Source organism: Cucurbita pepo, chromosome 3 (genome assembly GCF_057944985.1).
Source record: "Cucurbita pepo subsp. pepo isolate OVF chromosome 3, ASM5794498v1, whole genome shotgun sequence".
NCBI classification, from domain to species: domain Eukaryota; kingdom Viridiplantae; phylum Streptophyta; class Magnoliopsida; order Cucurbitales; family Cucurbitaceae; genus Cucurbita; species Cucurbita pepo.
The window spans coordinates 1,414,308-1,434,919 of NC_141800.1; the positions used below are offsets into that span (position 1 = coordinate 1,414,308).

The 20,612-nt window shown below is 36.2% G+C and overlaps 5 protein-coding genes, 1 long non-coding RNA gene and 1 other non-coding gene across 12 annotated transcripts; 3 read left to right on the top strand and 4 right to left on the bottom strand.

Annotated features, from left to right (window-relative positions):
• The first annotated feature begins 349 nt into the window (after nucleotides 1–349).
• LOC111789912 (small ribosomal subunit protein uS11y) lies at nucleotides 350–1,870 on the top strand. Its single transcript, XM_023670632.2, is given in 5 exon segments — nucleotides 350–475; nucleotides 560–605; nucleotides 812–897; nucleotides 1,057–1,186; nucleotides 1,659–1,870. Coding segments are annotated over 5 exon segments (456 nt in total). The 3' UTR covers nucleotides 1,727–1,870.
• A 660-nt stretch (nucleotides 1,871–2,530) lies between these two features.
• Nucleotides 2,531–4,535, bottom strand: LOC111789863 (small ribosomal subunit protein uS11y). Its single transcript, XM_023670574.2, has 6 exons — nucleotides 4,376–4,535; nucleotides 3,894–4,013; nucleotides 3,765–3,810; nucleotides 3,468–3,553; nucleotides 3,135–3,264; nucleotides 2,531–2,816 (listed from the first exon to the last, which is right to left on the bottom strand). Exons 1-6 carry the CDS (start codon nucleotides 4,376–4,378, stop codon nucleotides 2,749–2,751), a joined length of 453 nt encoding a protein of 150 aa, XP_023526342.1. The 5' UTR covers nucleotides 4,379–4,535; the 3' UTR covers nucleotides 2,531–2,748.
• Nucleotides 4,536–4,724: 189 nt separating this feature from the next.
• On the bottom strand, nucleotides 4,725–4,804 carry TRNAL-UAG (transfer RNA leucine (anticodon UAG)). Its single transcript has one exon. It is a non-coding gene; the product is annotated as a tRNA-Leu (tRNA).
• Nucleotides 4,805–5,390: 586 nt separating this feature from the next.
• On the bottom strand, nucleotides 5,391–9,110 carry LOC111789955 (peptidyl-prolyl cis-trans isomerase CYP18-2). Its single transcript, XM_023670695.2, has 6 exons — nucleotides 8,968–9,110; nucleotides 8,695–8,790; nucleotides 8,536–8,597; nucleotides 8,219–8,352; nucleotides 7,613–7,697; nucleotides 5,391–5,776 (listed from the first exon to the last, which is right to left on the bottom strand). The coding sequence occupies exons 1-6, from the start codon at nucleotides 9,037–9,039 to the stop codon at nucleotides 5,731–5,733; spliced, it is 495 nt and encodes a 164-aa protein (XP_023526463.1). The 5' UTR covers nucleotides 9,040–9,110; the 3' UTR covers nucleotides 5,391–5,730.
• Nucleotides 9,111–9,271: 161 nt separating this feature from the next.
• LOC111791216 (mitochondrial fission protein ELM1) lies at nucleotides 9,272–13,534 on the top strand. Of its 6 annotated transcripts, none has more exons than XM_087122484.1 (12): nucleotides 9,275–9,516; nucleotides 9,785–9,879; nucleotides 9,913–9,941; nucleotides 10,694–10,760; nucleotides 11,198–11,294; nucleotides 11,423–11,572; nucleotides 11,677–11,803; nucleotides 11,984–12,096; nucleotides 12,545–12,608; nucleotides 12,705–12,798; nucleotides 12,896–13,004; nucleotides 13,163–13,534. In XM_087122484.1, exons 1-12 carry the CDS (start codon nucleotides 9,334–9,336, stop codon nucleotides 13,277–13,279), a joined length of 1,245 nt encoding a protein of 414 aa, XP_086978610.1. In that variant the 5' UTR covers nucleotides 9,275–9,333; the 3' UTR covers nucleotides 13,280–13,534. The 6 variants fall into 6 exon arrangements, 5 of the variants coding, with proteins under 5 accessions (XP_086978610.1, XP_023528244.1, XP_086978612.1 ...); XM_087122486.1 differs by having other exon boundaries at nucleotides 9,358–9,499; XR_002814617.2 differs by having other exon boundaries at nucleotides 9,272–9,516; nucleotides 9,785–9,941; nucleotides 12,705–12,766.
• A 245-nt stretch (nucleotides 13,535–13,779) lies between these two features.
• LOC111791218 (uncharacterized) lies at nucleotides 13,780–17,019 on the top strand. Its single transcript, XR_002814619.2, has 3 exons — nucleotides 13,780–14,068; nucleotides 15,936–16,188; nucleotides 16,313–17,019. It is a non-coding gene; the product is annotated as an uncharacterized LOC111791218 (long non-coding RNA).
• Nucleotides 17,020–17,074: 55 nt separating this feature from the next.
• On the bottom strand, nucleotides 17,075–18,226 carry LOC111791217 (putative F-box protein At2g36090). Its single transcript, XM_023672478.2, has one exon. It carries the CDS (start codon nucleotides 18,224–18,226, stop codon nucleotides 17,126–17,128), a length of 1,101 nt encoding a protein of 366 aa, XP_023528246.1. The 3' UTR covers nucleotides 17,075–17,125.
• Between the last annotated feature and the right edge of the window lie 2,386 nt (nucleotides 18,227–20,612).

A 20,612-nucleotide genomic window follows, 5' to 3' on the forward strand; every position in this document is an offset into this window, starting at 1 on the left:
ATTACATCATATTCTTTTTCCATTTTAATTCATGTTTTCAATCCCTTAGAATTTTAGCTTCAATCTCCTACGGATTATAATTGTCGAAGAAAATGTAGAGAATCCTATGACTTCTGTTTTTTTTTTTTTTTTTTTTTTTGTCATTAACATTCGATTCAAGATACGGTCTCCTTTTATATCAGAAGCTTAGTGAAGGAGAGCGGAAATGTTTGTATGCCGATGTTTAATTTTCGTTAAATAAATCCGGCGTTGATTATTGGATGCATTTTAATCGACGTTCCTTCAAGTTTTCGGTCTAAACCTAAATTATGAGGTAAGCGAATTGATTACTCCCTTTGTGATGTGTATTATGTAGTCGAGAAGGAAGACTAGAGAGCCTAAGGAGGAAACTGTCACCCTTGGCCCTGCTGTTCGTGAAGGAGAGCATGTCTTTGGTGTCGCTCACATTTTTGCTTCGTTTAATGACACTTTTATTGTGAGTAATCTTTATTGGATTCTTCTTATAGTCCTTAGTTGATTTTTTGAGCAATTGACTGATTGTTTTATGCTTGAATTGCAGCATGTGACTGATTTGTCTGGTCGGGAAACACTCGTTCGCATCACTGGTATGCAATGTCTTCCAATCACTGTTAAAATTGATTCTGGCATTACTTTTGGCCTGATTTTTTTTAGTGATTCCACTGGTTTCATGGTCATGTACTTGGTTTTTGGTTGATAATTTCCATGTGTTTTACGATCGACCACCTTTGTGATTTGGTATTCTCTGACTTCTGAATTGTTTGACTGGATGGTATATCTTTTCTTTGTCCAGGTGGTATGAAGGTGAAAGCTGATAGAGATGAATCATCGCCCTATGCTGCCATGCTTGCTGCACAAGACGTTTCTCAGAGATGCAAGGTTTGCTCACTAATCAGATTTATGTTTCTTTTCATCCCAATGTTCTTAATCTTGATGTGGTAAACTGCTTTTCATCCCAATGTGCATTTGTATTCATTTGCATTATAGTGCTTTTACTTCCATGGCATCATCTCTCTAAACCCCGGTAATATGTAACAGGAACTTGGCATTACTGCTTTACATATAAAGCTTCGGGCTACTGGTGGAAATAAAACCAAAACTCCTGGACCTGGCGCTCAATCAGCTCTTAGGGCCCTTGCTCGTTCAGGCATGAGAATTGGTCGTATAGGTACATATTCTTACTTCCAATATTATTATCAAGAATTGCTAGATTATTTTCAGTAAGAAACCAAAGATTCTTGTTGAAAGAATGGAATATACTTTGAAGCTTACAAAAAGCCTCTCCATTTGGCATATCATCCTAACGTGAAGTGCACTTGCTATTGTGTATAAATGTTCTGTTTTGAAGTTCAAGCTACCTTGTGATAGTCAACACTTGCGTGAATCCTACCCATTTTCATTATGAATTAAAGCCCATTAGGGCATTCCAAGTGTTCATTAAATTTTTTTTTACGAAAAGCATCTAGCTTCCAATTGGGATATTTTAAAACACGTGAGAAAATTTCATAAAATATCTCCTCAAACGGTTTCTTTAGCAAACTATTTTTTTTATGTTTCAAAGTTGTCGTATTTTTCTACTACCAGCTTTCCATGCAATCTTCAAAACTGTTTGATTTACCCAATTTTTGGTGTCTTATCAGAGGATGTGACTCCAATCCCGACCGACAGTACTCGAAGAAAGGGTGGCAGGAGAGGAAGAAGATTGTGATTCATAGCCATCTTCAAAATTGTCGCGGCTCACTGTTGAGATCCATAGTTTTAGAGAAGGTAGAATGTTCTCATCTGTTAATTCGACAGTCTGATGTTCTGGTTTCTGCTTTTTTAATCAAGATTTTCCCCGTTTTGATTTGAATTATTGAAGTCAGAATTAAACCTTTATAACTATTAATTAGTGTCCATGTGTGGGATTCATTGCATATGCCAACAAATCTAAGTTCACTTTGATCCTTTCCAAATTGATTTTTCATCGAACATATTAGCATAACAATTATATGATTCTAGTCAATTACATGATGAAATGTCAAATGTTCTAATGGATCCCACATTCAAGGTGGAAATGCAATTAAATCATGGATGATCACACCCTTTCTTCCTCAACATTCATAGCCTTCAGATACAATGTTTCGTTTATTTGCATAATAAGGTTGGATTGGATCTAACAGCCTCGATATAGTTGATGGTGTCGCGGCTATCAGCTTCGAGTCTGAGATCTTCGACATCAGGGTTTTTTAAGGGTTCTTATCGTCTGATCCTCCCCGTCCCCAACCGACCCGAGTAATTATATTTATATTTATTAAAAAATTCAAATTTTTTAAAATAATCAATTTAGTTCAAATGATAATTTTATTGAAAAAAACTTAAATTAAAAACCATCAGACCATCTACACTCGAATTGGGAGTTCAATTTGGAGGACTAAATTCAAAGATTTAGAAGTTAAAAAACAAATGAAAGCTAACAATAACAGTTTTCAATCATTATTCACAAATAATGAAGTGATGAATTTAGAGGCCGTTTGTTTGAACGAGAAATTGGATATCATCAAATTAACAAAAGGCAGCAAAAAAGTGTGCTATACTCGTCTTCGAAAGTCCATGAATCAAAATGGCAAAAATGTTCATAGAAGCAATAACCAGAACATCAATAATAATCGTCGCAATTTAGCAGATATCCAATTTCTTCAAAACTATGGTATTCAACTGCCACCACCATCCACCATAAGAGAAGGAAAATTACAACCTTCTTCCTCTCCTGCCTCCCTTTCTTCGAGTGCTGTCCGTCGGGATTGGAGTTACATCCTCTGTAAACACAAAATAAACTGTGTAAAAATAACAATCTCACACGCATGCTAGTTGGTTCAAAAGATCATGAACTTCAAAAACTCAATACAAAGATCTATGGAACACACTATATATTCAACTTCAAAATGGTGTGACATTCATACACCACTACTCGACTAGCAATCAATTAAATGATCATTGGAGAAGTCTGGCCTATAAACCCCATTGGCTTTTGAGGAGTACACATCTATATTTCATTTTTAGTGAACATGAAATGCTTCAGTTTCATTCAAGAAAAACTAACAAACAGAAGTGATGTGAGTATGAATCTTATGTACCTATACGGCCAATTCGCATGCCTGAACGAGCAAGGGCCCTTAGAGCCGATTGAGCACCAGGCCCAGGAGTTTTGGTTTTGTTACCACCGGTAGCCCGAAGCTTTATGTGCAAAGCAGTAATGCCAAGTTCCTGTAAGAAATGCTCAACTGTCAGGGTGATCATCCAATATGTTGTTTCACAGGAAGAAAAAACACAATAATACAAAGCCAGTTATCTCAAAAGCAAGCCAATCCATACAAATGCATTACTCTTAGCATTTATAGAGCAGTTTTCATCATTTAGACTGAGAACATTTGGATCAAAAGAAACATAAAACCAACTATTGCCCAAACCTTGCATCTTTGAGAAACGTCCTGTGCAGCAAGCATGGCAGCATAAGGAGATGATTCATCTCTATCAGCTTTCACCTTCATACCACCTGAACAAAGAAAAGATATAACTATAAGTACAACAACTCAGAAGATGGAGAAGAGTGAATCATGAAGACAGTTGAATGTGAAATTCAGGGACCATGATCAATCGAAAACCGTGCACATGACCATGAGGAAGAAACCATTGAAATGAGTCAAAACGCAGCCCGATAGCAATGCCAGAATCAATTTTAAGATTGAGTGGAGCAGATTTCGTACCAGTGATGCGGACAAGTGTTTCTCTACCAGATAGATCGGTCACATGCTGCATTTCATGCATGGAACATTCAGAATTACACAAAAAATCAACCAAGGACTTAGATGAAGAATCTAATGAAGATCACTTACAATAAAAGTGTCATTAAACGAAGCAAAAATGTGAGCGACACCAAAGACATGCTCTCCTTCACGAACAGCAGGGCCAAGGGTGACAGTTTCCTCCTTAGGCTCCCTAGTCTTCCTTCTCGACTAGAGAATACACATCACAAAGGGGGTAAGCCATTAGCTAAACTTCAATGCACACAGCTACTTCAAAATATGTGCTTATAACGAAAATTCGGAGGAACCCCAATAGCAATGCAACGAAAATGAATAGCACGCGAAAATTAAACAGAGGTGGAAATTTTCCCTCTTCATTCCCGGGATGCTACAAACAGATACCATATTTCGAATAAATTCCGAGAAATTTTCTAGTTACGAAGTTTTTCATAAGACTTGCCCTACATTTACTTTGAATCAAGCAATTATAATCCGCCGGTGACTGAAACTATATTTTCAGTGATTGAATACGGGAGTCGTAATACGAAAGAATAAAAAGAATGATGAAATACCATGATGACGAGTAATGAACTGGAATCTGCAGGGGAAGATTAGGGTTTTCGAGAATTTGTCTGAACCTTCGACCTTCGACGTGATACAGCTCTAGTAGAAGATGATGTTTAATTATATAGCTAGGGTTTTCAGAATGAGTGAGTAAAATAACCTGACCGTCCTCTAAGTTTCCTCAAATTATGAATTTGCCCCAAACCTTTAATTTTAGTTTAATTTTTAAGAATTATGGATTCCTTTTTATTTATTTAAGTTACATTCTAAATTGGATTAAATTTCAGATAAACTTCTAAAGAACAATGAATTAATTATGAGGACGAGCATAGATTGAGAAAAAGAAATGAAAAACATTGACAGCTGTGGGATTTGAACCCACGCCCTTTCGGACCAGAGCCTAAATCTGGCGCCTTAGACCACTCGGCCAAACTGTCTTGTTGTTTACAATTCGCTCTCTTTTTTAAATTATTCAAAAATTATAACTTGAAAATTTGGCCGCGATCATTATTTATTTTCTTCCCCAAATATTAGTCCCTATGTTAAAGAACAAAACAGTTGTGTTCCTTTGGTTACTATTTTTCCCTTTGGTGAATTATCGTATTTGATATGCTGTCACAAAAGCATGTTTGAGAGATATTTTTAAATAATTAAATCCACTTGTACTATGTTGAAAATCGGTTTAATAATTCAAAATCAATTATAATAATAAGAAAATAAGGATAAAAAAAATTATTATTATTAGACACAAAATTCAATTTTAACCAATAAATTAGTTAATTTTTGAAGAAACGAATACATTAACAACTGTAATTCATTTGACAAAAGAGGGGTTTTTTTATTAAAAAAAAAAAAAATCCTATCAAATAATTTTTAAAGCTTGGAGATCTATCAAACACAAACATAAAAGAAGCTAAAATTTAAAAAATCAACCAAACGAACAAACCAACTCCATCTGTCGTTTAGCCAGAAGGTATTCCTAGTTAGTTTCAATCCGTTTGATTTCGCACAATGTCAATCCCATTTCAAAAGATTTCTAATACTAAGAACTCCAAATAAAGCATTGTTCATTCACGATTTGAATACAGAAGTGTCAGGCATTATGATGGGTGGAAAACCCACAAACTCATACTTGGCATATAAAGAGATGTCAGTCATATGCTAAGTTATGAGTTTAGAATACCATTTTGATGAGATTGGAAGGTCCTTTTCCCCTCTACTCTTTCTTCAACCAACTAACATGGAAATTCTTCCATTCCTTCCTTCCATCATGAAAAGAAAATACATTGTTTTCGGTTTTGATTGCTGCATACACGGTCGATTCAACGATACGAGTGTGCCAAAAGTTAATAACTGAAAAGCTTTAGTCTTTAACTGATGCCCGTAGGATTTTCACATCATGGATGGGTCTGTATCAGAAAAAACGACAATTGAATTAGCCTCAACGAAACCATTATTCCATCTGAAACTACATCTTATCTACTCTGATACTATAATAAAAGCATGGGGCTTCTTTTTTCCCAATCAAGCCTTTACTATCTTGATGCAAGAGAAATCTTGACAAGATGACGATGAGATGCCAAAGTATATGATATTAATTCAGTTACAGATACTTGATGTTTAAATGAGACCAAATAGCCTCTTGGAAAGTAACATTTTGAAATTCACACATCATTTTTTTAAAGGTTTAGCGACAATATCGACTTGATAGAAAATAATATATGCAGGAAGAATAAGATTGAAGATTTTAAAAGATTAAAGATGAAATTCAAAGATGATCTATCAACTCATCGACACAATGACATGACAGACAGATCAAAGAGGGTACCGATATTCTAAAACCAACTGGCTACACTCAGTTTTAACATTTTGAGTTTGAAAATCAACCTTCTAATAAGTTTTTCGTCTGGCATTGATATTGTAGAATCTATTTTCTAGAAACAAGCAATTAATATCAGATGAATCCTGAGGAGTTGGCCCCTTAATTATTTCGGGATGCCTCAAGGGGAAAAGCTTCTCCTAGTGATTTTTAGATGCCTAAAAATGAGATAATTTTGAGCAACTTGTTGGAACAATAAAATATATTAATGAACCCAAAGGGTGGAAGTTTGATTTTGGAATAATCTGTTCTCGCCGATATCCCTAGGGACTTAACTGTTATTTGATCTTATCACATAACTAGGGATGATAGTTTCTCATCCTACAGAGCAGGGAGGTTTTGAACCTCATAATCTCAAACATCGGAACCTAACTTATCTCTGAGTGGAGTTGGAGATTTCTTCATGAACTCAAGAGTTTTATTGAAAAAGATCCTCGTTCACAAGCTTGGAGCGCATCTGAATGGTTGCCTCCTCTAAGACATAGAAGTTGGTAGCGTGGAAAGAACCCCCATGGATTTTAGCTTCGATATGTAATCAGGTGGATTAGCCTAATTAAATATTAAATGAAAATAGATGGTGTCTCAGACGGGTGAGAGGCTCAAGATCTAGGACTTGATAAAGATGACCATCAAGAAAGAATTGTTCAGTACAAAATAACAAGACTCTAGCTCAAATTTTAGGAGGTATAGAATTAAGAGCTTGAAGAGTGGTTTCCTCTTGAATATTTGCTTTGAATTGTATCATTGAATACCTTGTTTGATACAAAATGGACTTTGGACCCTCGGGGTCCTATACTCATAACTCTCTCTTTACTCATCTTCCCATTCTCTTCCAATTCAAAATTTCCTTCTGTTATTACTATTTCATTAAGTAACCTGCTGAAACAAGATTCAAGGTGTCCATAATTCCCTAGTTGAAATCCTTGTATGTACACAACCACCCTAAATTGGCTTAGAGATGAAAAAGATCCATGTAAATATTAAAGGGCTTAGAAGGAGTAAGTTCAAGTCAGGATGGTCACCTATCTAGAATTTAATATCCAACAAGTTACTTTGGCAACTAAATGTAGTAGGTTAGGTGCTTGTCCCATGGGCAAAGGTGACCCCCACTCACAGATATTTAAAAAAAAAGCTTTTATGTTCACTTCTTACTTAGCTCGTATCCAGCTCATGTACCTTTCTGGTACTTGTCCGTTAATTAGAGTGGAAATTGTTTCTAATAAAAAAAATATTCTTCTCTTCAGTATTTAATATCAAGTAGGTGATTATTGATTAATAAGCTCTACTGATCTAAAGACAACAAAAATCCAGTTTTCTATAGTCGAAGTACAAGGAAAATGGAAGCATAGCAGAAGAGAAGGCATACCTATCGTTGTTATCAGTTTGTACACTGCCAAGCCTTTTGATTATTTCCATTCCCTTACAAACTCTTCCAAAGATGGAGTGCTTCCCTGGAAATAGAGAAGATGGATAGAAGAAATATTAGTATTCAACAGACTTCCACAGAAACATGTTACGATTAAATTTCAGGATGATTTAATTTCAGGAGTTCATATAGCTTCAATTGGAAACTCCTTGAAAAGCATTCAATGAACCCATCCGATTAGTGATGTATTCAAAAAGCTTAAATAGTAGTACAAAACCCTACACTTGAAACATTGAGGCAGTTCATAAAGTATTTAAAGTTGACAGAACTCAAGTACTTCATTCTTCTGAACTCGAACCTTCCAAAATGTTCTTGCAACCCGTAACATAGATTTGTCATTTGCAAATATAAAGCATGTGGTTACATCCAAAATCAACTAGGGTCATGAAATTAGTCGGGAGTAAATGCAAAAAAGAGACCCGTATAGTTTATTTTCTTTCTTACTCATTGAAGCAAGCCATTTTTACATCATTTCCTAGTGAAATGCATATTAATTGATTGACATAACTTTAAGAAGAGTACAAGAATAGCTAGAACTGTGCTTACCATCTAAGGATGGGCAAGGGGCAAGAGTGATGAAGAATTGGCTTCCATTTGTATTAGGACCAGCGTTTGCCATTGATAGAATACCAGCTCCAGTATGCTTCAACTCTGGCTTTATTTCATCCTCAAATTTCTTACTGAAACACATCAACACGTCAAGAAAACCCAATTAGTAAATACCTTGAAATAAATACTCAAGGACCTCAGAATTCAACTCAAGTACTCACTCGTGTGAAGACAGCGAGAGAACCGCACGATAAAATGAAGAACACTTACTTGGAACTAAAACTATTGATATACAATAAAAAGAAAACGCATACCCATAAATAGATTCCCCACCCCGTCCAGTTCCTGTGGGATCTCCACCTTGCACTATAAAATCCTACACGAAATGACCAAACCTCATGGAGTAAAAGACTGCTTAAGCCTTCAAGAGATCAACCTGCAGCTAAACAACCACCACTAAAGGAGAGACAAACCTTAATAATCCGGTGAAATTTGACATTGTCATAATAACCTCGCCGAGAAAGCTCAATGAAGTTTCTACATGTCCTCGGTGCGTGTTTGAAGTAAAGCTATAATCCAGCATCAACAGCACAACATTTTATGAGCTTAATTTATTAATTCTCGGTTTTGCACCAAAGAAAAACTGAATTCCACAAACAAGCAACTATAAAGAGTAAAACTCAATTCAAACTTAGCGGGACGAGAAGCTAAACAAAGAACTAAATAAATGAGAAGCGAAAGAGTACCTCAACGGTGAAAGAACCCATGGAAGTCTCCAGAGTAACCTCCGGCGGCCCTCCTTCAGCGCTTGCCCACATCGTCGCTTCACAGAAAAATCACAGAAACTTTTTCGCGGGGGAAGGAAGAAGTAAACACAACAGAGCTAAATGGGCTTTTGTTCCTATTGGGCCTCTAATGAACTAGGCCCAATAAAAAAAACCCGACTCGTTTCATTACATATATACAAAATAAAATATAATCAATTGACTTCATTAAACCATAAAATATTTTTAATTTGTAATGCAAATTGCGAGTTTTATTAGTATTTCAATCTAAGCTTCAAAAAAAATTATTTGTATACCTTACTAATTGTGAAGGGCATTGGACTGTAAATGAGACCGATCAGACTTCCGGAGCCTCCAAATGATTCATCCCGCGTGCCGGAGATCTTCGATGGCGGCATATACGGCGCCATCAGGAGGGCCGTCGTGATCGGAAATGGCTTCCCCGGCGCGGAGAACCAGTGCCTAGGTTTGGTTCGAGCTCTCGGCCTTTCAGGTCGGCACTCTCTTTACGTGAGTATATTGTTGTTTTTCTCAATCGTTTATATAAACTATGCCTTTCCCAAATCAATTTTTTGGTGGTCACCCACTTCCTTAATCAAGTTTGATCATAATAGACCAGTTAATTCAATTAACTTCAGAGTTATGTGCACTCTCGATGTGTGATTTATTCGTGTTACGAATGGATATGAACAGTTGGGATTGATTTTGCGTGCAAGCTTTATAACTCAGCTTATTTGAAGGATTCATCGGCTGTAATTCGTCTATGTTTTCTGTGCAGCGGGTTATGAGGCCAAGGGGAGGGATCAATAAGTGGCTTCATTGGCTCCCAGTTTCTGTCCACAAGAAATTGGACATTTTTATCAGGCAAATTTTTGGTGATTCTAGCATAAAAGTAGAAGGGAAGAATGGAATGCCTTTGCTGACCAAGAAAAGTGGTAATGCTTGCTAATTCTTCACAATTCACTAGTAAATTATGTCGAGAATTGGTTATGAAGTGAACTGCTTATAAAAATGATTCTTCGAAAGTGAAGCTGATATAGGGGTTAGTATCATAGCCTTCCTTGTTGTATGCTAGTTATTTTGGTGTTTGAAAATTGTGCCTATTTTCTCACCATTCTTTACTGCGGTTGTCATATTTCCGAAAAGACAAATAAAAATTATCATAACATACAATAGTAGTCGAAACAAGAAATGGTACCACTGGTGTTTGAAGGACGCGGTGGGAAGAAAGCAGTCGTAGCCTCTGTCCGGCCGATCATTTCTCTGGCATTTGAATAAACACTCTCTAAAACGTCAAGGATCTAAGAGTACATTTGAATTCATAGCTAAACTCTAGAAACAAAAACAAGTTTTTAAAACCATTTTCTTTTTAGTTTTCAAGGCCTTGGATTTTGAAAACACTCCAAGAAAAAGTAGATAACAAAACAAACAAACTCATAGATAGAGACAGCGTCTGTAAGCTTAATTTTTAAAAACTAAATGATTATCAAACACGGCCGGAGTAGTTATTCTGTCAACTTGTAAGTCATCGACTGAACGAGTAAAATAGGGGTTTACAGGCTGATGTAAACTATATATGAATAAATGTTCCTAATTACAAGAAACTATAGCAATTATATGGACTTGATCCTTTAGTTATCCTACATCAAACTCTAGAAGGTATTCCTGATGGAATTGGTATTTGCAGGCTTATCACACGTTTTAGAAGCTGATGCAAAGCAAATTGCAAAAGTGGCACGTGAAACATTTGATAAGTACGTTCGTACATTCTTTCTAATGGCATGTTAGAAAAATGGGGTTACATACAATCCATTTCAATGGTCTCTAGAAGTTCTGAACCCTTTGCCTGTTGGTAAATCCAATGTCTCGACCGACATTTCCAACTCTTGAGGTTATGAGTACTGTTCCTCAAATAAAAATCTGAATCCTTTATCATATATTTAGTTTGAAAACTATGGGATATATTCCCAGTGGAGTGGTTTTATTAAATTGAATGTTGTTGATTAGCTCCAAAGGCTAAGAAGACAGAGTTAATATTGTAATAGTTTGCTGTAATCTGTATAGTTTGTGTCTGGTGGTGGCTTTTCTTAAATTTTTTTAGATGAAACTACTAAATTTACAGCTAATTCCTGATCAGATGCAGGGCTGTCCTCTAATTACTTCACTTCATGTGCTACTATATCATTGTTAGGGATGGCCCATTGCTTGTAATCGCATCTGGCAGAGATACCATTTCAGTTGCTAGCTCGATTAAAAGGTTTGCTCCAGAAAATGTTTTTGTTGTCCAGGTGAAGCCCCTTTCTCTGTATAATTGTTGAGATTGTCAGGTCTGAACTTATTTTTGTCTATCTGGAGTCTTAATCTTTATGCCTTTTACCATTAATCAGGTGCTTAAAATCTTTATGTGTTGCTTCAGATTCAACATCCGAGGTCCCGGTTAGATAGATTTGATTTGGTAATTGCTCCTCGTCACGATTATTACTCGTTGACTCCTCAAGCACGACAACAGATTCCTTGGTTGCTTCGCCGGTGGATTACGCCTTGTGAACCTCCTGGAAAAAATGTGGTAAGTCTTAGCCCCGCATATATGCTTGATGCCATAGCACACTGAAAAACAATGACAATTATTGATTGTTGCATTTGTTCATCATTTGGAACCTTGATCCACAGGTTCTTACGGTTGGAGCTCTTCATCGGGCTGATTTTGCTGCACTTAGAAGTGCAGCTTCTACATGGCATGATGAATTGGCTTATCTTCCAAAACCACTGCTCGTTGTTAATATTGGAGGCCCATCAAGTAATATTTTTACTTCTGGTTCTAGAAAAACGTTAGAATGGTTGTTGACCAAGATCATGTGCAAATCTTACTTGGAATCACTTCAAATTGTGTGATTTTTTTCCTTTTTCAAATCCAAACTGTTCTTGTATTGATATTATTATCACCCAACCCTACCTTGCATCTATATGATCTATACAGGCAATTGTCGCTATGACGTCGATCTTGCAAAGCAGTTAGCTACTATGCTGCAAAACGTTCTGTGGAGCTGTGGAAGTGTTAGGATCTCATTTTCACGTCGAACTCCAGAGAAGGTGTCCATCGATACCTGATCACTTGATTTATATTTTATTTTATGTAATGATCTAGGCCCTAGTAGATATTGTTCTCTTTGGGCTTTCCCTCAAGATTTTTAAAACGCGCCTACTAGGGAGAGGTTTTCACACCCTTATAAAGAATGTTTCGTTCTCCTCCCCAACCGAGGTGGGATCTCATAATCCACCCCTTTTCGAGGCCCAGCGTCCTTGCTGGCACATTGCTTGGTGTCTAGCTTTATGATACCATTTGTAACCGCCCAAGCCCACCGCTAGCAGACATTATCCTCTTTGGCCTTTCCCTCAAGGTCTTTACAACACGTCAACTAGGGAGAGGTTTCCACACTCTTATAAATAATGTTTTGTTCTCCTCCCAACCGACGTGGGATTTCACATTTTATTTATTTGTTTTTGGATTTGATGATCATATTTCCTGGTATGATGTTAGATATCCAAACTTTTGGTGGAAGAATTCAGCACCCATCCTAAAGTCTTCATTTGGGATGGTGAAGGTACCTCAGTTGCCTTGTTTTTTCTGAAAACATATATGATAATTACTCTGTATTATAGAACCTTGTCTAAGATATTTGTCATATTATGTTACATAGGACCAAACCCGCATCTCGGGCATCTAGCGTGGGCTGACGCTTTTGTAATAACAGCAGACTCGGTTAGTATGTTGAGTGAGGCTTGCAGTACTGGGTATGTTTAAAGTACAAATTGCACACTAGAAACTAATATGATAGAACACCATTCACGTTGCTCATCTGTTTGTCTGACATGTCTGTAATCTCGGAAGGAAACCCGTCTACGTGATTGGAGCTGACCGATGCACGTGGAAGTTTGCCGACTTCCAGAAGTCCCTCGCCGAACAAGGAGTGGTCAGGCCGTTCACCGGTAAAGAAGTTGTAAGTCCAGTTATCTTCCTTATGTTTTCAGGATTCATGTAGTAAACTTCAGTACTGTCTGTAACTAAATTTGACAATCCTATGGTTTCCTTTTGATCATTATTACTTAGACATTGCAGATCAAACCTTTCCTGATAGATTGATCTCTTGATTCACAGATATCGGAAAGTTGGAGCTACTCTCCCCTCAACGACACTGCAGACGCTGCAAATCGGGTAAATTCGGCACTCGCTGCACGAGGATGGAGAATTAATACAACGACTAAAGGAACTTAGGACCTAGCCTAACAATAGTTTTCCATATACCTGCCTGGAATTTTTCCCATCTCTAGGCCGTTCTTTATACATTCGTTCATTTGATAGGTGACCCATTCTTTCGGGTTCTCGTGTAACATTTCTCGCTTCTGTTCGATTTTTCTCCGGATCATCTGAATAAACACAGCTACAAATTTGTTTACAGGATATTCTAGCATTGTAATGTCCTTGATCTGTGGTTACTGAAACTTTATATTGAATGGGTTATTGTTCTTAGCTGTCCATTCCAATAAGCAGTTTTTTATATTTATATTGAAACTTTATATTTAATATTTGAACTTTTTTTTTGGTATTAAAATATATATATACTAGTTATAGAAATGGTTAGTTTATATTTAATTTTTTAATTTTTAAAAGTTAAATGAGAAGTTTAGTCGTTAAATTTAATAATATTTTATATTTTAAAAATAACCACTCTATTATTTCGTCTCGTAACGATGGCCGATTCCCGTGTTGGGGTTCCAATGGGCTCGGCCCAGAATGCGGCAGAATGGGCTGGGAATCTTTTATACGACCACTTGTCCCCGTCGCTACTCCAGTCAGTCAAGCCTCCGGCGGCCGTTCTTTAACCCCCGCGCTCTCGACACGAAGATGAACGCATAGGATCATTTTGATACTACTACCATGTCGGCGACCATAAAAGCGACGGAAATATCCTTCAATCGTCGTGTTCTTCCCCCTATATTTCCTCCGCCGTCTCGTCTCGTCTCGTCTCTTTTAGAGGCATAGCTTCGAAGCTTTTTGTTGGTGGTAAGCCAAACGTTCCTCCTCTCTATTCTTCTGTTCATTTTCCGATTCATAGTGTCCATCTAACGTTGCAGAACTGAAATCACATTTTTTTGCCGCGAATTTTATTTTTATGCTCATTAACCGTTCCTCTGTTTCTGTGAATTGAGCTAACTTTGTATGATTGAACTAAGCTCTCTGTGATGTCCATACGTTTAGTTTTGTGAAATCTAAACTTTGTTTTAATGTTACAAGTGAAAATTTGACTGTCTGAATGTGAGCTCGTGTTAATTTACTTCTGGAAACCGCGATCGTGGAAAACTTTGGCCTCTGAGGAGAACTTGTTGTATTGATATTAATTTTAAAATTTGATATCTGTTCTATATATTATAAAGGATAAACATCGAATGATTTGCATACTTTCTCTTAATGTTGATGTTAAAGATCAAAATGCTGGTTAGATATGAAACGAATGTACAGAATTTGTAAAATGTTTCATCCTTGATCTTAGCCTACATTTACTTATGGAGAGACAAAAAATAGCAGAACTTGTACATCAGATTTCATTAGTTGAATTAGGAGTCATGATGTCCGCAAGCACCGAGCCAACTTTTGGGAGGTCTTCCTCTTCACCATTCAACATGTTTCTTTTTGCTACTATCCATTGCCCAAAGATGGTTAAGTTCCTAAGCCCCAGGTCTATAGCATAATGTAATATGAACCTCCCAGGTAGCTTCATCATCCACTAAGAGTGCAGTGTGGCATGTCTTTAATGCTTTTACTTGAATATTTACTTCCAAACCATCTTTATCACTTTTTGTAGGATTTATCTTTAGCAATTATACCAAACAGATTAGTCACTTGCTGTAATCCATGCAGCATCCACGATCATTTTAAAGCTATCGACCCTAACCTCGGAGAAATTGAATATGAAGAGTTTTCGTTGCGTCTAATGCCTTCTCATGGAATACTTTCCAGGTCGTTCAAAATGTATTTCCTGTCAAAATAAAACATTCTTTTGTCACAGAAATTTCCCCACTAATGATACCTCTCTTGTGTTTGCTACAACTTCCTCAGAAACTATCATAGCTTGTTTCCATCTTCCGTGAGCTTGAACTCCCTAAATCTTTTTGCTATTGTATTGGAAGACCTATTTTGGTTGCCATTGCTCGTTGTACTTGATCACCAAAACCGGCCATAAATCACCTGAAATAGCTAAAAATGTAGAAGCTCTCTTGAACTCTCGTAAAAAGAAAACCTACAGAGACCAAGAGTGCATATGCAGCTTTAGCTTTACAAATCTAGGATGTCTAAGGTTCTTAAGCTTAACCATGATTGTGGTTAAACGTTAGCGTGTTCTTGTTCTGGCAAACTGCCACATCAACTTGTTCTGTGATGGGATTAGTGGATTTTGTGGACATGACCCAATATTAATCCCTCTTTCATTGTTAACCTTTGATCTCAAGTTTCTTTCCTTTCTAGAAGATTCTTACATACATCACAAATAAAAAATAAGAAAATCCAAGGGGAGGGTCAACGAACGAGCTCAACTTTCGCGGAAAAGTTAGAACCTCTCCAACTCTGCTTTAGTCATTAATCAGCTGGTGAAGCTAGCTAACCGATGACCCGACTCACTCAGAGAATGGACAAGAAGTATAAAATCCCTGTAAATTGTTTTATTTTTTGGCAGGAGTCGAACCAGCGCTAGCGGATCAAGTCACAAGCACCACATTGATTAATAGATTTGTTTACTGTTCTTGTGAAAAGGAATATAATCATTTGTATATGATAATGCTCTTGAGATTTTTGCTTTTGAATATTTTATCAGTCTATGCATATTACAATTCCTTATTCCATATTGAAATCCTCGTTCTGGAATATTCTGCTACAGTACTCTCATTCTACACCACGGGCAAAGGACTATCGGAAGCCTTTTCTCGATACGGTCAGGTTGTGGAAAAGGGCTTCCATTCAGATACTTTAGCTTTCATGTCTTACAATGGCAATTTAGTTTCAAAAAACAATTCTCTCTACTCCAGCCAAAGTTTTGATGGACAGGGCCTCTGTTAGTCAAAGGGATTTGGATTTGTCACCTTTGCATCTGAAGACGAAGCGCATATTGTACTGACAAAGATGAACGGAAGGTCTGCACTTTCCTCTATCATTACTTTTACATCTTAGAAATGCAAATCATATGTTTATTTGTTGCAGCCTTTGAACGGAAGGCTTATTTTTGCGGACTATGTGAAACTGCCTTTCAATTGGCAGAAATCTTATAGCGAGAGGACCTCCTAAAGAAGAAAACTGATAAGTGATTGTTCCGTCATTTATCAGAAAGGAATTAGCTGAACAGGGAGGGAACCCACGTAGTAGCTGTGCATGGAAAGTGTGATTCAGACATGTTCTCTCAGCAATTTGCTTCATGCTAGAGATGTGCTAAAAAGCTCCAGGAAAAAGAGGTCAGCTTGCAGGAATTTTTAAACTTTGTAGAAATTAGATTAACTGACTTTTTTTCTTTAAAAGTTTTAAATTTTCTTCCCATTTTCTAAGTATCTTATTAACTATAGCTAAACTGATATACAGACATTTATGCATTTTCTTAGTTTGCAGATTGCCATATTGTGGTAGTAATCTTTCTTTTTGCATCCATTAGTCTCCAGGTTTAAAATAAGTCTTAAGTCTCATTAACGTGACTTCACATGAGGGTCGGATGAGAAATTTTTCTTTGTTTACAATCTTTGAAGGGAAAAGAGAGTCATTAGAAAGGCGAGCGAATGGCATCACATGCACGCAATTGTCGCAAGAGAGAGCCTTGGGTGTTAGGGAGCAAATTTTAATTACCATCAAGAATACGAATGATCTTTTCCTTTATTATCTATCAAGTCAGCATTTTTTTAAATGACGTTTTTATAAAGAGAATAGTGTTGTAGTCGTAGTTTTATAATATATTTGTTGTTTTATAAGGTTGCTCATAATATAGTTTTTTTTTTTTTTTTTTTTTTTTTTTTTATAAAGATAATACTAATAGTGTGAATGAATAGTCTTGTAGTTATTTAATTTTATTTAGTTTTAATTTATGATTTAAATAATAAGAGAAAGAAGGAAAGTAGCAAACCCAAGAAACCCAAAAGCCAAACACACCATATCTAACGTCCCTTCTCTCCTCAAGGTCCTTTCTTTCCTCTCCCTTTTCTTCGCCATAAACTCCTCCAACTTTTTCCTTCCCCTTCTTCCCGTTTTACCCTCCAACGCCCTCTCCAAAATTACTAAACTATCCTTCCCATTCAAATATGTTCCGTCCAGATCCTCCACCTGCAAATTCACTTCCCTCACCTGTAAATTCCCTCCTTCCCATCCTCCGCACGTCACTGCAATCCCGCACTGCACGCATTCCGTCGCCGTTCCTCTTTCACCCTCGAGCACGGCTGCGAATCTTACGTGCACCTCCCCGCTCAACCAGTGTCGCTGCACGCTGACGGGCCGGTAGCTCGACAGATTCATCGCTCGCCGTCCGGCGGTGTCGATCATAATCCAGCTCAGAGTCAGATCCTCCGTAAGCTCCCAGCATGTATTTCCGTCGCCGATTGGAAATTTAATCGGCGTTTGAACTACGTCTTTAGGATCAAGCATATCGATTCGAAACGGCGTGCATCGGAACCATCCGGAGAGGGTCTCTGTCTCGACGACTTTGCTGAAAACCATCTCTCCCCGGTAGTAGATGTCGACGGCGGAGATCAATTCCGGCGTAAAGTGGTGGCGGCGGTGACGGTGGCGGCGGCGGCTGTAGGTTGCCGAGGACGGAGAAGAAGAGGTTGAAGTTTCGGAGTGATAAGAGAGACGAGGGAAGGAATCAGAGAAGAAGGACCTAGGACCGTTGGGAAATTCTGAAATCAGAGCGTGGAGGCGCTGTGTCGCCGTCGACGGCCACGTGGAGCGGCAAAGTTCCGCCCAGAGGTTTGGGTCGGCAGTGAGGCAATGAAGTTGCGACGAAGTTGAGGCGACCGCGGCAAGTGCTGGTCCATCGAGACGCGTCAAGATGTGAGTTCGGAGAACATCTGGATGGATATCGGTAACAGACGTAGTAGCGGCGTCACCGTCACTGGAGGAGAACGCTGACAACGCCGACGGGGAAGAGGTCCGATACAGCTCCGGGCCTGAAATCCCAATGGTACAAAATGACATTTTCTAGAAAATTTTGGGCTTTGATCCCTTTGAAGAGGGAAAGTAAGCTATTTATATTCAAACAGCACGCAACAAAAGAAATTTCCAAACAAAAATAAATAAATATATTGTCCTATCACTACGTGGCATATATCCATCAATATTTCATTGTATTTAATACAGTTAGGGTGTGGGTCTACGTCAACTTAAACCGTTGATATATCAATTTTTACAAAAATAACCATACAAATATGTCAAAAATAATAAATACGTTTTTTCAAAATTATAAATCTAAAAATTCATATAAAAATATTTAAATTAACAAACATCCATTTCTCTTTTTAAATAAATTTAATTTTTTATTATTAATATTATGTCCTTTTATGCTTTGTAATTTTTTCTATTCTCTTCGACCCACATATGTATATATATATGTATTGATTAAAATATTAATATAAAATTTAAACTCGAAACCCAATTTCATAAATAGACACAGTGGAAAGAAAGTCCGACTCAAACTCAAAACATAGAAAAAAATGACAATAAAGTTCTGGTAAGTCAATACTTTAAATTAAATTAAATTAAATTTGGTAAACTTTTAAATTCTCGTCATTATATTTTATACAACACGTGGGATATAAATATTTGAATCTGTGTTAATAAATTAATAACCAAATGTAAATGTATGCTTTAAAATGCATTAGAGATATTATATTTAAAACAAACGTGCTTATAGTATTATTTAAAAGATAGAAAACTGATAATATTGTATTAATATCGGTAAATATTAAATTTATGGTATTTAGAAACTTTTAATTGTTTTTTATTAGTGTCACGTTGGCGAAATAAGATCTCTCGAGGTGTGTGCCAAAAGATAATGTTTCCCAAAATATATATTTACACATTTTTCTATTGTTTTTCTCTTTCTAATGATTGGGAAAATAAAAGATAATTTGTAATGTAAATTGTTTTTTTTTTTATCAACAAAATTATAAAATTGCCTTCATTGCATTTATTTAATTTATTAATTGAAAAAACATGGCAATTAAAATAATAATCTGAAAACAAACGAGAAAGTGTCAAATTGAAAATAATAATTTTATTTTTTATTCAACTATTATATATATATATATATATATATATATATATATATAATAAAACTATCAAATTATGTAGAATTTAAAAATATTTAATAAATTTTAACATACAGACTTATTGTTACACATTAACAAAATATAACTATGAATTAAATTATGAATTTTTTCTGCTTGCAAAAATTATAGGTAAAAATAATAATTAAATACTAATAAAATGCGTAATTTTACTTTTATCATTTTAAAATTTTAAATGGAATATACCAAAACTGTTATTTTAACGAGAGAGGGAGCAATTAGATCCTCGTGTTATTATTATTATTATATATTGTTATGGGCTAAATAAACTTCCAAAATTGCAATAAATAAGGACATATATTAAACAATAAATTTAAAAATACTAAATTTACAAGAGTAATATTGCATAAATATGGTAAAGGATTGGAATTTTATATTATTAGTTCACACCTTTAGTCTAATTATTATTTATCAAGTTGATTATAATATATATATCTTGGAATACGACTAATCTTCCATTAAACATTTTTGGGTTTCAATCTCGACGCCCACAAATGATTCTTTCATTAAATTAATTAATTAATTAAAGTATTTTTTAGAAAGAGAGAGAAAAAAATAAAGTCTTTTAGACTTAATTAAATATTAAGTCAATTAACCATGGTGGATTTTCGACCCACCTTCCTAATACTTAGAGATTATCTTAAAATAATTATACAATAAATTAAGATATAGCTTGTAGACCATTTTTTCCTTGTTTAAAAAATAAAAAAAAGTTGTTGAGGCCATTTTAATAACAATTGTAATCCCAAAATTAATGATTTGGTCAATTAATTAATTTCATAAAGTTTGTAAAACAATGTTGCACCGATCACCATTAATACATTTGGCTACGCTACAATAAATAGACACGCCCATATTATAGACGTGCAATTGAGGTCACCTGGCCCTAGTTGGTTCTGGTTGAGGTGGACTTTTGAGTTTTTTTTAGCTCTTGGTTTGACTTACTGTAATAGCTCATGTCTGCTGTTACCAAATATTGTCTTGTTTAGATTTTTCTTTTGGACATTCCCTCAGGTTTTTAAAACTCATCTACTAGAGAGAAGTTTCCACACCTCGGTAAAAAAATGTTTTGTTCCCCTCTCTAATCGATGTGGGATCTCACTAGAGCCAGACACCGGACGGTGTACTAGCAAGGATATTGAGTCTTGAAGGGGGTGGACATAGGGCAATGTGTCAGGGAGGATGCTTGGCCTTTGAAGGGATGTAAATTGTGAGATCCCACATTGATTGGAGAG